General features: G+C 30.3%; 1 protein-coding gene across 2 annotated transcripts in view; it reads left to right on the top strand.

The window, feature by feature from the left end:
* LOC148227508 (uncharacterized) overlaps positions 1–14,096 on the top strand; it is a 64,210-nt gene that overhangs the window by 6,453 nt on the left and 43,661 nt on the right. For both annotated transcript variants that reach the window (XM_088203080.1, XM_088203079.1), the window contains exon 3: positions 2,946–3,034. In XM_088203080.1, the coding sequence (XP_088059206.1) occupies positions 2,951–3,034 (84 nt within the window). In that variant the 5' untranslated portion in view covers positions 2,946–2,950. The remainder of the gene's footprint in view (positions 1–2,945; positions 3,035–14,096) is intronic.

The raw sequence follows: 14,096 nt of genomic DNA, 5'->3' as shown, positions 1-14,096 counted from the left end.
ATTATTCTATGATCGACTTTTTTTTCGATATGTTAGTCTTCGAGGAATGATGAACATTGTTGAGTCTGCCCTTAATATCCTTAGCGCCACATATTATATGCTCAGAGCTTATTTTATTGATGAGAACGTACATAATCTTGATAATGTTATTTGATGGTTACTCACGTGTATCAAAAAGCTACGAGCTATAGGCGTATCTATCATTTTTTTCTTACTCTGGCGTGACAATATAAAGTACATTCATATTGTTTTTCATCATTTTTGCACTCTACGCAAACAAACACAGTTACGAGTCACAGTTCGATCATTTTGCTTGCATTCCACCCGTGCAAAATTGTATCGAAATGTGAAAGCAAGCAAGCAACACGTAAGTCCTGACCAGTCAAGTGTACCGAATAACAACGCTCGGACAAGTCGCAACCGATGGCCATCGATAGTAATTCGATAACACTTTTTGGCGGTACCTAATTTTATTTATTCTCCTACTTCCCACCGAATTATTCCGGTCGTGTCAATTGATTTTTCGCATTGCCGTGCCGAAAATTCGGTCGTCCGGCTCGATTTCCTTGAGATGATAGAGAAATTTTGCGATTATTATCGGCGAAAGTGATTACGCTGATCGCAATTAAATTTCATAAGAAAACTGGATAGGTAAATAATGCACAGTTTAACGAATATTGATGGTAAATTCGGTGGTAATTAAATGCGCGAATTTGAATATTTAACCGAGCGCGAAATTATCGGTTGTGCATGATAATTCTAGTGCGTTAAACTGTCGTTATATGCTACAGTAGTTAGCTTATTGTATGCTATGATTTATGATATTCAAGCTATAATAAAATACTAGCATCGTAGCAATTGAAAAATCAATGGATTGGTAACTTAAACGATAAAAAATTAATATACTAACAATTAACCTTATCTAATCTAACAGGTAAAATATTATTATTACTTATATATGGTAAGTAGACTTTCTAACATAAACAAGGTTTAGAAATGTTTATACAATAGAAAAATTATGACTATGGTTTAAATGTTAAAAAACAGAAGAATATATTATTTTATGTATTTTTCATCTCATGGTGACAGTTGAATCATTATGTAGCGTGACATTGAAATATTGCATTACATTCATGTTCCCAAATTAAAAAGTACAAATTTAAAGTTTGACCAGGCATGCCAGGTTTGTTGTTATTTTATCTATTATCGAATGTCGTGATTTATCCCTCAACCTCCAATGACGTGTTCAGTAAGTTACATATTAGATTTATTTGTTCAATCTTATCGGGCAGTACTATCTGAATCTGCATTTTTTGATAATTAACGAATACAGCTAGCAACTTTAAGGTATTTTATTTTTCTCTCCAGGCGAAGCGTCTTGAAAACAGGAAAATCTGTTCTTCATCTGGAAGGACTTCAACTACTAAAAAATGATCTTTTTACTATGCTAGATATTTGAAGTATTCTTATTCTTAAAATGATGCATGCTTCAATTTCATTAAGCAATGCACAGAACATCGTTGATGTAATACTTTTCGAAAGTTTTGTTTTAGACATTCAGAATCATTGGTTTGCTTGTTGTCTAATTTAGTTATTTATTGCAGGAATTTCATTTGTTGGTCAGGGCGGGGGGCAGATGGAGGCATTTGCCACCCCTTGAACTTGGCCAGAAAAATGCATGTTATTGAACCCTTTGAGTAGGGAGTAAATTTATAGACAGTTGTTGATTTGATAGTACATATTTGGAAGTGAGTTATTTTTACGTATTTTTCCATAATCATTACTGTTGTTTTTTTTATTTATTATTATTCTATATTATTTAAAAAAAATCAGTGATTCTTATTGTTTTATTGCTTTGATTAATTGTACTACTTTTTTGTATTAGTAAGTTTTAATAATTTGTTTTAAGCTTCTCTGTAACGAGCGTTCCCACTGCGACGGCGACGGCACGATTTTATTGCTTTTGACGTGAATTTTTGACTTCTGAGAAGAAATAATTGTTTTTTGCGCTCTCTTTGTGGTCAAAATTCGGTTTAGATATTCTTCATTAGATTCTCATTTATTGTTATAAAAAGTCTTAATATGAATACTAGAAAACTGAGCGTTTTTACTGCAACGCGACGGCGCGATTTTATTGCTTGGTACTGGATTCTTTGGATAAGTCTGCTTTGTATTCTAAGAACTATTATATTCATCTTTGTTAAACTTTATCGAGATCCATTATTAAGATCTTTGAGCTTTATAGGACGAGACTCGCGACTCAGTAATTTATCGTTTTAAATAGATCTTTTGTTTGATTTGTATCTGTATAACTAGTGTTTCTTATTCCTTGATATAATCCAAATTTAGTCTTAGTATATATATATATATATATATATATATATATATATATATATATATATATATATATATATATATTTTCGCGGAGAAATATTTGGTTAATATTTCTAGGAGTCGGATATATATATATATATATATATATATATATATATATATATATATATATATATATATATATATATATATATATATATATATATATATATATATATATATATATATATATATATATATATATATATATATATATATATATATATATATATATATATATATATATATGGTTGTTCAGATAAGATCTGAACAACCACATGCTGGGCTTTGCCCACACCGGATGTTCATATTCTCAATTTTCCCCTGAGGATGGCCGGGCGAATCTGGCCGAAACGTAGGGACCATGATTCCACACGGAATCAAAAAAGTACGCGGAGTAATCCGACTCCTAGAAATATTAACCATATATATATATATATATATATATATATATATATATATATATATATATATATATATATATGTATTTCTAAACATTTTTTGTACCATATCATTAAGATAAAAATGTTGTTTAATGTGCTTTTAATATTACTTGAATATGTTTTTTACAGTTAAAATGAAGCTTCGGTGGATAATTTTCTTGGGGACTGCGGTCCTCATAATGGCACCCCTGCAAGTCCACATGGCTAGGATTTTACCGGTAAGTGAAGTATTTATTATATTATTTTAAAGTAGTTAAACAAACGCTAGAAATATATTGTGTGCACAATATTTAAGCGAGATCGTAAACGATGGCGGAGAAAACGATTGACGTTAATCTTATATTGTTAATTTTCTACGATTTCTATTAACGATACTGTGACGTTGGTCAATCAGTTAAAATAATTTTACTTCACCTTGATTGAAGAAACAGTAATCGTTGCATTTCTCAATTATCCGAATGTCCAATATTTGCTTAATAAGTGATTGAAATTTCACTTTCTTGCACAAAGCGGATTAACTCGGTCGAAATAATCGACGAGCTTGTGGCAATCGTAGAAAAAATACAGTTAATTATGGTTGATAAGGTTGTTATTGTCTTTATGATGAAAATATATATTAATAATAACCTAAATTATATTTTTATACCAAAAAAATAGTTAGGCCAATTTAAGTTAGGTATTCATCAAATAAAACTAATTTTATTAAACATTATAATTATCAATATCTGTAAATTGTAAAGGGATTGTTAAACATAATTATTACATTTCTGGGTCAGTATTTATATTTTTTGCACTCGATTGCTTTTGACGGGTCTCAAGATAGACCTATTGACATTAAAAACTGCATGTTTACTTTTACTTGTGTAATATAACAATTAGCATTCGGAGATATTTCAGCAAATTATGGCATTAATCAGAGCGACGAACGGTTCGGCAACCATTACTTATGATTCCATGCATTATTATAATTGAAATTTTATTACGTCATATCACACGTCGTTGCGAATAATTTAACAAATATTATGTGTATTTTTAAATTGACGATGACCGTAATAATTATAATTAAATTGTCTTGCAACATTAATTTGTACTTAAGTTGGTTGCAAATGTTTTAAATATAAAAAAATAATATTTTCCCATCTTCATTACATATTATTAGCTTTTGTATCCAGATTAATCCGCATTTTATTCCTATTTAAAGCTTTTGTAATGTGCCAGCACATATGGGTGTTTTGAGTGTTCCGCTCGTGACATTGCGACATAAAACTGAGCGAAACGTTCATCAATCAAGTTACATTCTGCCACATTAAGCGACTGTCCCTGTGAGTTATTTATTGATATGATGAAGGCAAAGCGAATTCGGAATTGTAGCCGCTTGAAGCGAAAGGGCAAATCACTAAAAATCAAGCGTCGTCTCAGTAAAATATGTGTAAGCTTTCACAACCAACCGAGCTCCATAGAATAGTTTTGGTGTATCCAAAAACCTCAGCAACACAATCATAAAACATTTCAGAAATTCAGAAAATTTTAGAATTCAACTGTATAACTGGTGGCTTAAGCTTCATACGTCATATTATCATTTAAGTAAAATGAATATGCTGCAACTGGCATTATTTCTTGAATCGAGAAATTGCTTTTATCTACTTTAAAATCCTGTTTTTTATTAAAAGAAACCGGGCCATATATTAATCGATATTCGACAAATTGATTATGGTGATTTATATTTAGTCGGTTATTTCCCATTATCGCACACGTCTCGCATTGACCTCATTATGTGTATAGTGCAGCAATCTATGTCGTTTCGTGTTAGATGCTGAACCTTAATTTCAAATCTATATGTTAAGAAAAAAACATATAAAACTGATTACACGTTTATTCTATCAAATAAGCATGTTATTATTCTAGAATAATTATTATTTTCTACTAAATTTTCAAGGTATTTTATAATAAATAACATATTTAAAATACCTTCAGAATAAACTTTTATTATATATGTATAATATATGCTCTCTTTTCGGCGCTGTGTGAAGTTTCGTTAACTGATTCATAAATATCAGCTTCTTGACGTTGTTCAAAATGTTTCTCCATCGTTAAACACTTTTAAAAATGTTTTTTTCTTTATTTCTTGCCAACGACAACTATTAGTGACAACTAAGGTTTGCAATACCGTTAGTACCAATACTGAGAATACCGGTATTGGGGTAAAAATTTACTTTCAGTACTACCGGTATTACAAAATGAAATATCGGTAGTACCGAAAAATTTTGTTTTTAATTTGTACATTTTATTTGTTGAAAACAATATCTTTATGACTTAGAAATACGAACATGACGATGCATATATTGCTTGAATAAAATATATATTTAAGCGTATATTCTTAAATTTAATTTACCATGTTCAATATTTTTGTATTTTTGTATATGCACGATGTGTTAACAAAAAAGTATAATCTCAGACATATTTAACGGTACCTAGCAGTAATAATTTTAAATAAGTTTTATTTGTAAAATCTTCACTATCAAAAAAAGAGAAGCTTCTCTATCCTTTCGTGCTTTTCTCTAATCAGTGTAAAATAATTTTGTTAAGATGTTTCATTTTTAAAAAATGTGCTTACATGTATTTATAGACTGTATATATTGCAAGCTGGTTTATATCCGTCTACCTGTTAAAGGTCCATAACGATTTATTCAAATTCTTCTGCAAAGTACACTCGTCTATGGGTGGTTATTTTTTGTCGAATATAATGTTTACTTTTAGCGTGTCTCATGGCATTACCAATTTATGTCACTTGTAAAATTCGTAAATATTGCGGCCTTGTTATTTGAGGTATCTATTATATTTATTAAAAATGCGTAATTACTCGTCTTGGAGTCAATTTTGATAGAGTGCGTTATTTTGGACTGATTTGGGTCGATGCTTAAATGCTCTATTTCAGTGTCTCCTGTTATTTAAGTGCTTATATTTGTGATTGTGTAAAGTGAAATTCAAGGTTCTGGCCTTTGTATTGACTGTCTTTTGTCGTCGGCATATTTTAATGATCGCTTTATCTCTACTATGGATAAATGCAGCGCAACCGAGTCTGTCACAGTTTGCTGGAAAATTCTGCTGGTTGAGTGATGTTACTTAATGGTCCATTTGTCTCAGCCCCACCTTAAATATGTAATGATATAATACCTATTGCATCGTGCACTTATTTGAACGTTCGTTTTCTAAGCCTACCAGGCGTTCGACTCTCCAACGCAAATTGGTCATGCAAGATGATCAACTCGATTGTTTATCGTTTAATTCCAATGCGATCGTGCCAAGATCCACATTTGCCGGTTATCACTTTCGCGCCCACTCTTCAAGTGATTTCTCTGCGAAACTAGGTGAACGAGATGCAAAATGTGCGTTGTTGACTCGGTGATATCTGACGGTCACATCTGACCGGGAAAGCTGTTTGGCAATTAAAAAATGCATCTGACCGAGTGCACCATCACGACGACTGGCTGCTTGTCGGTGATCTGTCATGTCGAGTGAAAAGTCGGTGGGCGGATGCTGATAAAATAACCCATGTACCAGTGAGATTCATCGTAAAAAGCAATTAGAGATGATTAGTTTTTAACGTCAGGTGTGATGATAACTTAACTGGTTCATTTTTTTGTATTTTTGTCGGAATGCGGTATATCTTAATCTTGTGATAGTCACCAAAAATAATTTCTCTACTTTTTTTGTAAGCATATCTGACATACATATATGACAATTTATGATCATATATTAAAAGGGTTTCATGCTATTGTATTACTATAGTCAGGTTAGTAAAATTTACATGATACACTTTTGTTTAGAGATAAAGAAAGTCATGGGCGTCCTTGTGAGTTAAATTTAATTAAAACCACGCACTAAAATTCAAGAGCTAGTTCAAACATTAGGCGTTAGTAATAAAATAGTTCAGGGTCACCTAAAACAGCTGGTAAAATAAAAAAACTTGACAAATGGGTGCCGCACGAACTGAATAAAGGCAACAACAACAAAAAATCGCCTGTACAAAATTTGTTCTGCCCTTTTTTCACGCAACAAAAACGATTTATTTCTTTATCGTTTCGCAACGTGCGACAAAAAGTAGATCATCGACGATAAAAAAAAGTGATTTACATAAAAGGTAGGGCAAAATAAAATTCTAAAGCATTGCGGAACTAAAATTATAAAAAAAACATTGTGACTCTTGTCATCTGAGCTCGGTATAATATAATGACACTTCATTTTTGAGTTATTGTAAAGATATTTAAAAAATATATCAATAACTGGTCCTTACACATATTAATTAGAAAATGTTTAATTCTCTTGCACGACAATGAACGACTAAACATCATATGACCGTTTAAAAGCTGAACGGGCTAGATTTTAAAATATTTCCTTATTTGCCATACTTACCAGATTATCGATTGTTTAAGTATTTTGACTTCTTGCAGTATAAGTTTTTCGCAAAGTAAATGTTAACTCCAAAATTTTACATTCGATGCCTTTAAAATTTCAATGATCGCACCAATCAATGAATAATCAATAAGAGAGCCAGATCTAATTTTGATTCCACAGCATAAACTAATTCTAAAGATACTATCATATTTTGGTGAAGAATTTTTGGTTAATAATTTTTGAACAAGTAATGAAGGTATTTTACATTTATATATTTTTTTAACCTTTTGTTGTAACCTAACAGGCGTAAGCCCAATGCGTTTAAATGGGGTAAATCAGTGTCAACTGGGTATGACAATCAGACATAAACAATACTTAAATAAGTGTCCGTTTTAATTATTAGCGCATTTTAATAAATAAATATTTGAGTTTGCTGCGGGGACCCGAGCCCGTAGTTTCTGACTACGAAATTCCGATCTTGAGTTACTTCCAAAATCCCATTGATTTCTGGATATTTTCTTTTTTGATTCAAGTAGCTTTAATTATAAGTTTGCTTTGCATATCCTAAATCTAAATAAAAGTCACTGAATGTGACAAATGTCTTTCTCACGTTTAATTTTGTGTTCTAAACTAAACTAGTGCAGCGTTCAAAATATCTGCTAGATAAAATCTATGGTTAAGAGTTGAATACGATATATGCAGCTGGAACAAAATAAGGGTTAATCCAGATACAAAAGATAGTATATTTTATATAACAGTTTTAATTGCACTGCCATACTGTCAATAATATTTTATCATTTTTTATATATATCAGCACGTTAGAGTAACGGTATAAGTCAGTAACTGATACCTAAAAGGCCTGGATTCGAATTCCATATGGACCCTAGTGTTTCTAATTTTCTATCGTGTCAACTTTGTGATTATTATATAATTAAAATTTCGATCGATCATCATGTATTAGGTTTTCCTAGATTTACCTAGTCTCGTGGAAGTGAAATTGAGCTAGGGCGTACATAATGACATACATATATTAATTGTAAGCTGTAATAATAGCTTATAAATAATTCAATATATGTCTCTGATTTACAGACTGGTTTTGACCCCATTGTAACGCATTGGACTAACGCTTATCATATTGATAGACTAAAGAAAAAAATACAATAAATAAATATGGTTTGGATTTTATTAATTACAATTTATTTTTTAAAAGCTCCGGAGCGTTATAAAATATTTACTTTGAATGTAAATGAGATTTATATCTATTTTTAACAATCATTTAATGTATTGTTAAAGTTCTGATTTCGATAACATGTCGTATATCCACATTGCGGAAAATTGAAAAATGTAAACACATGAGCTTTTTACAAATAGTCATATTCTTTTTATATATAACTATTATTAACTATAGATTTATACAAAAGTTGTCAAAATATCTCGTGTAAAATGGATTCAGTTCATATTTTTGCTTCGTGTTTATTTAACACTTTTTACAGACATACAATGGCAATAGAGACAGTTCCATCGCGACGGGTTAAATAGGTTAAAACTTTCCGATTAAAAATAACTAGGATTGGTTTTAAAATATCGCATTATAAATACGTTGCAATGTTTTTAAAAGTATATCCATTAAAAATAGATCTAAAAATGAGTGGTTTGAATTATTATGTAAAGAAGTAGATTGCTCTAATTTATTTAGTAGGTACTCTACATTTTACAACATTTCTTTGTAAATCGTTTATTTCGTCATTTTAGTATAAATATGTCATTAATGATAGTTGAAGTCTGAAGAAATTTGTAAACTATCTGAGCTTTGATTCGTACTTAATGGTTAACTTTCAAAATAATTTAATGTTACGATTCTTTCCGATAAGACCTGTCGAAGCCGAAATGTAACATTTAATTGTCCAATCTTCAGAATTAACCAATTTAAAGTTACAGTCGTTATTGGTGAAGGGAGACACTGAAAATAAAACTTAAATACAATAGAATCAATACATTACATTACATAAGATTAAATATTATATTAAATATACACTAAATATGTTTTATATGTAGTGAAAATTAGAAACCTAGCAATGAGTTTCTAAATATTGTATTAAGGTAAAACTTTGATATTTGTTATATGCGTTTATTAATTAAATGTATTTATATGGCTATTTTATTGTCAAAGTAATATAATTTTATATGCCTATATACGAAGTACAGCATCTTTCTCGTATTTAAGAATTTACAGTTCTTGATCGTAAAACTCTTTAATGTTTAGTGAAAGGATAAAATATATGAATTTGCGGTGAAGCGTTAAAGCTTTGGCTAGGCAGAAAGACTATGCGTTCTTAAACAACTCTTATATTTAATATAATCTTATTGTTATTGCATCGTTGTGTCTACATATAAACACATAATTACTAATATTATTTCCCATGAGAATTTTTCACTTCATTCATTAATTTTATATGTAAATCCCAGTATCACGTTTGATGTTAAGCCCAATGTGGATTAAATGTATCAAACATCAAATAGGGCCTACTTTCTCTTGTATTCTTACTTTGTGAGTACAGAACGTTGATATGAGTAGTATTCAAAATTTATTTATTTATTTATTTATTAAAATTATAACCATCGTGACCTGACAGGCAAACCTAATGCGTCACGATAGTCAAAAGTACTAATACATCATAATACATACAAATATAAACAAGACAAAACAACAGACACAAATCACCTCAACAGGTGTGCATTGTCCCATACGAATTGAACCAAAACTCCATAAGTACAAGAGAAAATGTCAATATTACTATGGACAGAATTGAGCAGATAAATGGCCTTGGCCAGAGAAGAGTTGGCAAGTGCTCCAGTTCTACACTTAACAGGCAAGAATAGTGGACGCGACCGAGAACTATATCCACCTTCAGGAGCCCACATTTGAAGCTGCTCGAGCACTGAAGGATTGTCTACGATGCCCTTGAGCAATTTCCAGAAGTGTTTAATTACATAAACACTTCTGCGAGTCGACAAAGAAACATTACTTCAATATGTGAAGAAACAACATATCATACTATTTTTATAAAAAGTGAATTGTAATTGGGCTTTCACCACGGTTGAATTGATTCGTTCGAGTTTACGGTAAATGAGAAATTATTGCTATACTCAATCAATGTCTTATAACAGCTGTGATGCGTTTGTAATATATTATTTTTTGTAAAATATTAGTACGAATAAGAATTTGATACTCGAATTGTTTTTACTTTGTGAGGTTTATGAGGTACTTTTATTATTATTACATATTGTAGATATGTATAATACATATAGGTATATATTTTTTTAAAGCATCGCGGGGATTCTTTTTATAAACGTCAACGTTGAGTCGCGATCGCGTCCCTTATTTTTGCCATTTGCTACCAGGGCGTTCGCGCTTGAGAACGCTCTTTTTTCATGAGCCATCCAGCTTGCGAACTTGCCAAACAGACTTTCGGCGATAGTTATGAAGATCTAGCAAATATATGTAGGATGGTGCTCATCTATTTTAGGTGTGAATCATAAATGTTTTATTGTATAATTATTGCTTATACAATGGTCATCATGATGCGTATGGGAAACTTGTCAAGTCAGAATGGTCAGATTTGTAATAAAATAAAATAAAAAAGTGGAAGTTATGGATGGAAATATAGTAGTATGGGCAGCGTTCTGGCTTACTAACCACGGGAGGAAAGAGGATAGTTAAACATCCCGATTCTTCTTTGATTCTTCACTTATTTGATTAATTCAGATGATTTGGAAAGAACCTGAATCTTTGTGTTTGTTTGATACACATCTTATTGAACACTTTTGATCATTTGCTGGTGCCTTTGTTTTGGAATTTTATAACGGTTTAGATGTACACTATTTTGTTATTTATATTGGCATTATAAATTCCGTTAATTTAACTTTAATTAACCACTTTTACCGAGTCACATAAAAAAATAGAATATCAACATTTGTATTACGTATTTTTCATGTGTTGGTTGCTAACTGTATGTCGATATGAAATTATCTAAATATTCGTGCTAAAAACGTTTAACTATTAATCAATTTATCCGCTTTTAATTTGTTAAATACTTATATATGTATTTAAGTACAGGCGGCCCTCGACTTTCGCACATAATTGGTTCCTGAAAATGTGTGCGAATGTTGAATGTACGAAAGTCGAGGGAAATAAAAAAAATTGAAATTGTATGTATTATAAAATATTTATTTATCAAGTAAATATAAAATGTTTAAGAGGCGCTTAAGAAACACGTTTAAGTGGGGTTTGCGGGTGTTTCCTTTGAAAAGTTATCAAGAGTTAACTGTTTTCCACTAATCTTTTTCTTTTTTTCATATAGTATTTTATAACATGCTATGTTTTTATTGATCGCCCCACGCACTTGAGATATGCGTTCTCCATTGGGATCACAATCTTCCATAATATTTAAAAAACTGTCAAGGTACGTGAAGGCTTCATTCATATTTTTCATTGTTAAAGAGTTTTCCAAAATAAACCTGTCTCATCTACATTAAATATTTGGCTAGAGGAATATTCTCCATCTTCAATAATTTTGGATAATTAGGAAATACATTCTTTTGCAGCATCTTTATCCGCATCAGCCGATTCTCCAGTAAATTTAATATTATGAAAAGAATACCTCATTTTAAAATTGTAAAACCAACCGTTACTTGCTTGAAAAACCGTGTTAAAATATTTTTTTAATCTATCCTTCCAATCTTTGTGCAAACTAAGAGCTTTTGCTTGAATAATTGAAATACTCAGAAGCACATCTTTTTGATGTTGGTCATCGATCTACGATGACAAAGATTTTCCATTTCATCCATGTTTGTTTTTTTTATGTGTTTTTTTGGAAACATATCATTAAAGATTGTGGAAATATATCTTTATTTTTCACAATTTTGAACGTATTCTTTAATTATATTTTTATTTTGCAAAATGAACATATCGTAGACCTGTTTGTATCATACGAACGTTCGATTGAAGCAAAAGATTTACCGTTATCAGAACGTTTTTAAAAAAAAAATTAAATTAAAAAAAAATGTTTTTTTTTTAAATGTGCGAAATAACGAATTGTGCGAAAGTCGGGGGCCGCCTGTAGAATTTTTTAAAACTCAGTGTTGCTTGTTGTACGATATTTTTTGTCAAGTTGATAATGATTTTAGGAAGAAGTTCAGTTACTGTTCTCCACAGTCTCATTTTAAAAAAATGTTAATATAAAATTAATATATTATTTAAACTTACTCTATTGATTTGGATTACATTGTAGAGAAATTATATTGTAACACATATTTTCGAAAGAGATTTTTACGAAATCGTATATGTAAATATGAACAGTTAAATACTATTTTAAAAATAGTAATATAAGCCATTAAAGCAATACTATTTATTTAACGTTGCAAAATAACGATTAAAACGTAGCGTTATTGCTGAAACATTAAATATTCGCATTTACATAACGGCAACGATCGTTTCGTAACAATTAAGCTTTTCTCCTCCTGGAGCCTTTTGTCGTGCGTGTAATAAAAATATGCACTTCCTATTCTTCATGAAAACGAGTACATTTTAATGATATATTTAAATGTTCGTCTCTCTGAATGTTATGCAATATACATAATACAACGTTTGGCGAGATCATTTTCGTTGCTTAATTGCGAAACGGGCTCGATTATTGTCTGTTGTTAAAAATCACTCTTAAATAGATCCGAACGAAAGCGAAATACTTATATTATATAGATCTTGATTGAAGTTATGCAAATCGGATGAAAACGACTTCGAATCACGTAGCACGTAGACCGTAACAAGTTGAACGTGTTGTGCGATCTCTCGTGAACAGTTCAATTCGAAGTGTTTGTTGAATTTTAAACGAGTAGTATTTAAGTAACTACTTTAATTATTTTATAATGAATCAATGACTCAACTTTATAATCAATCCCTTATCTTTTTGTCAATAAAAAATACGACAGTGCACGAGTCGCGGTTAACGCTTTACCTTGACAAGTTAGAAAGCTCGTTATTGTTAACTGACGCAATTGGCTCGAACGCTATCGGTGTGATTTCACGGGTTAGATTTTTTAATACCCGGAATTGACGGCTTTAGAAAAAAATAATATTGATAATGACAATTCGGAACAATTACAAAATTGAAAATCGACACTTGTAGATGTTGCCGAAAGATAACGAAACTGTGATGTTGGATTTTATTGTTTGTAATTTTTAGAGAGAAACTTTATTTTTTAGTGTCTTTTTGTACTAAAATACATTATATATAGTACATATTTTTTTGAGTGAAAGTGTTTCATTTTAAAGACAATAGGGCTATGAGGAATAAAAACGTAAACATAAAAATGTTATATTATTATATATTAATTGATGGTACGCACCAAAAAATACACACATAATAGATTATAATGGCGTGTGATGTGTAAATCTTAAATTAAAATGATTAATTAACTGCAATGAGAAAAAGACTAGACTTATTAAAAATAATATAATATGTAAATTTGACAAAGTTGTATTATAGGTTGTTATATAATATAATATAATACGAGTATGCTAACGAGTTATTATATCAGTTAATTATAAAGAAACTATTATTAGGAATATTTAAATTTACATAAACTATTTACTAGTAAGTGTAATTATTGAAACAAATACCCACATGTTTAGTTGTTGTAGTTATATAATCCAATCAATATTTTTAATTTTATTACAATAATAATTAATAGTACGGATATGAACAAGTACTGTTGGATATTTCGACATCGATGAATTTGTCATTATCACTGAATGCAATAAACATACATATATCGGTAGTTTTTGGCAAATTAAGAGTTTCTACTGAAGTTTTGTTACTGTTCAGA

Source organism: Plectrocnemia conspersa, unplaced genomic scaffold (genome assembly GCF_051122295.1).
Source record: "Plectrocnemia conspersa isolate PC_06_02 unplaced genomic scaffold, ASM5112229v1 ptg000013l, whole genome shotgun sequence".
NCBI classification, from domain to species: domain Eukaryota; kingdom Metazoa; phylum Arthropoda; class Insecta; order Trichoptera; family Polycentropodidae; genus Plectrocnemia; species Plectrocnemia conspersa.
This window is presented reverse-complemented; position numbering and strand designations above follow the sequence as displayed.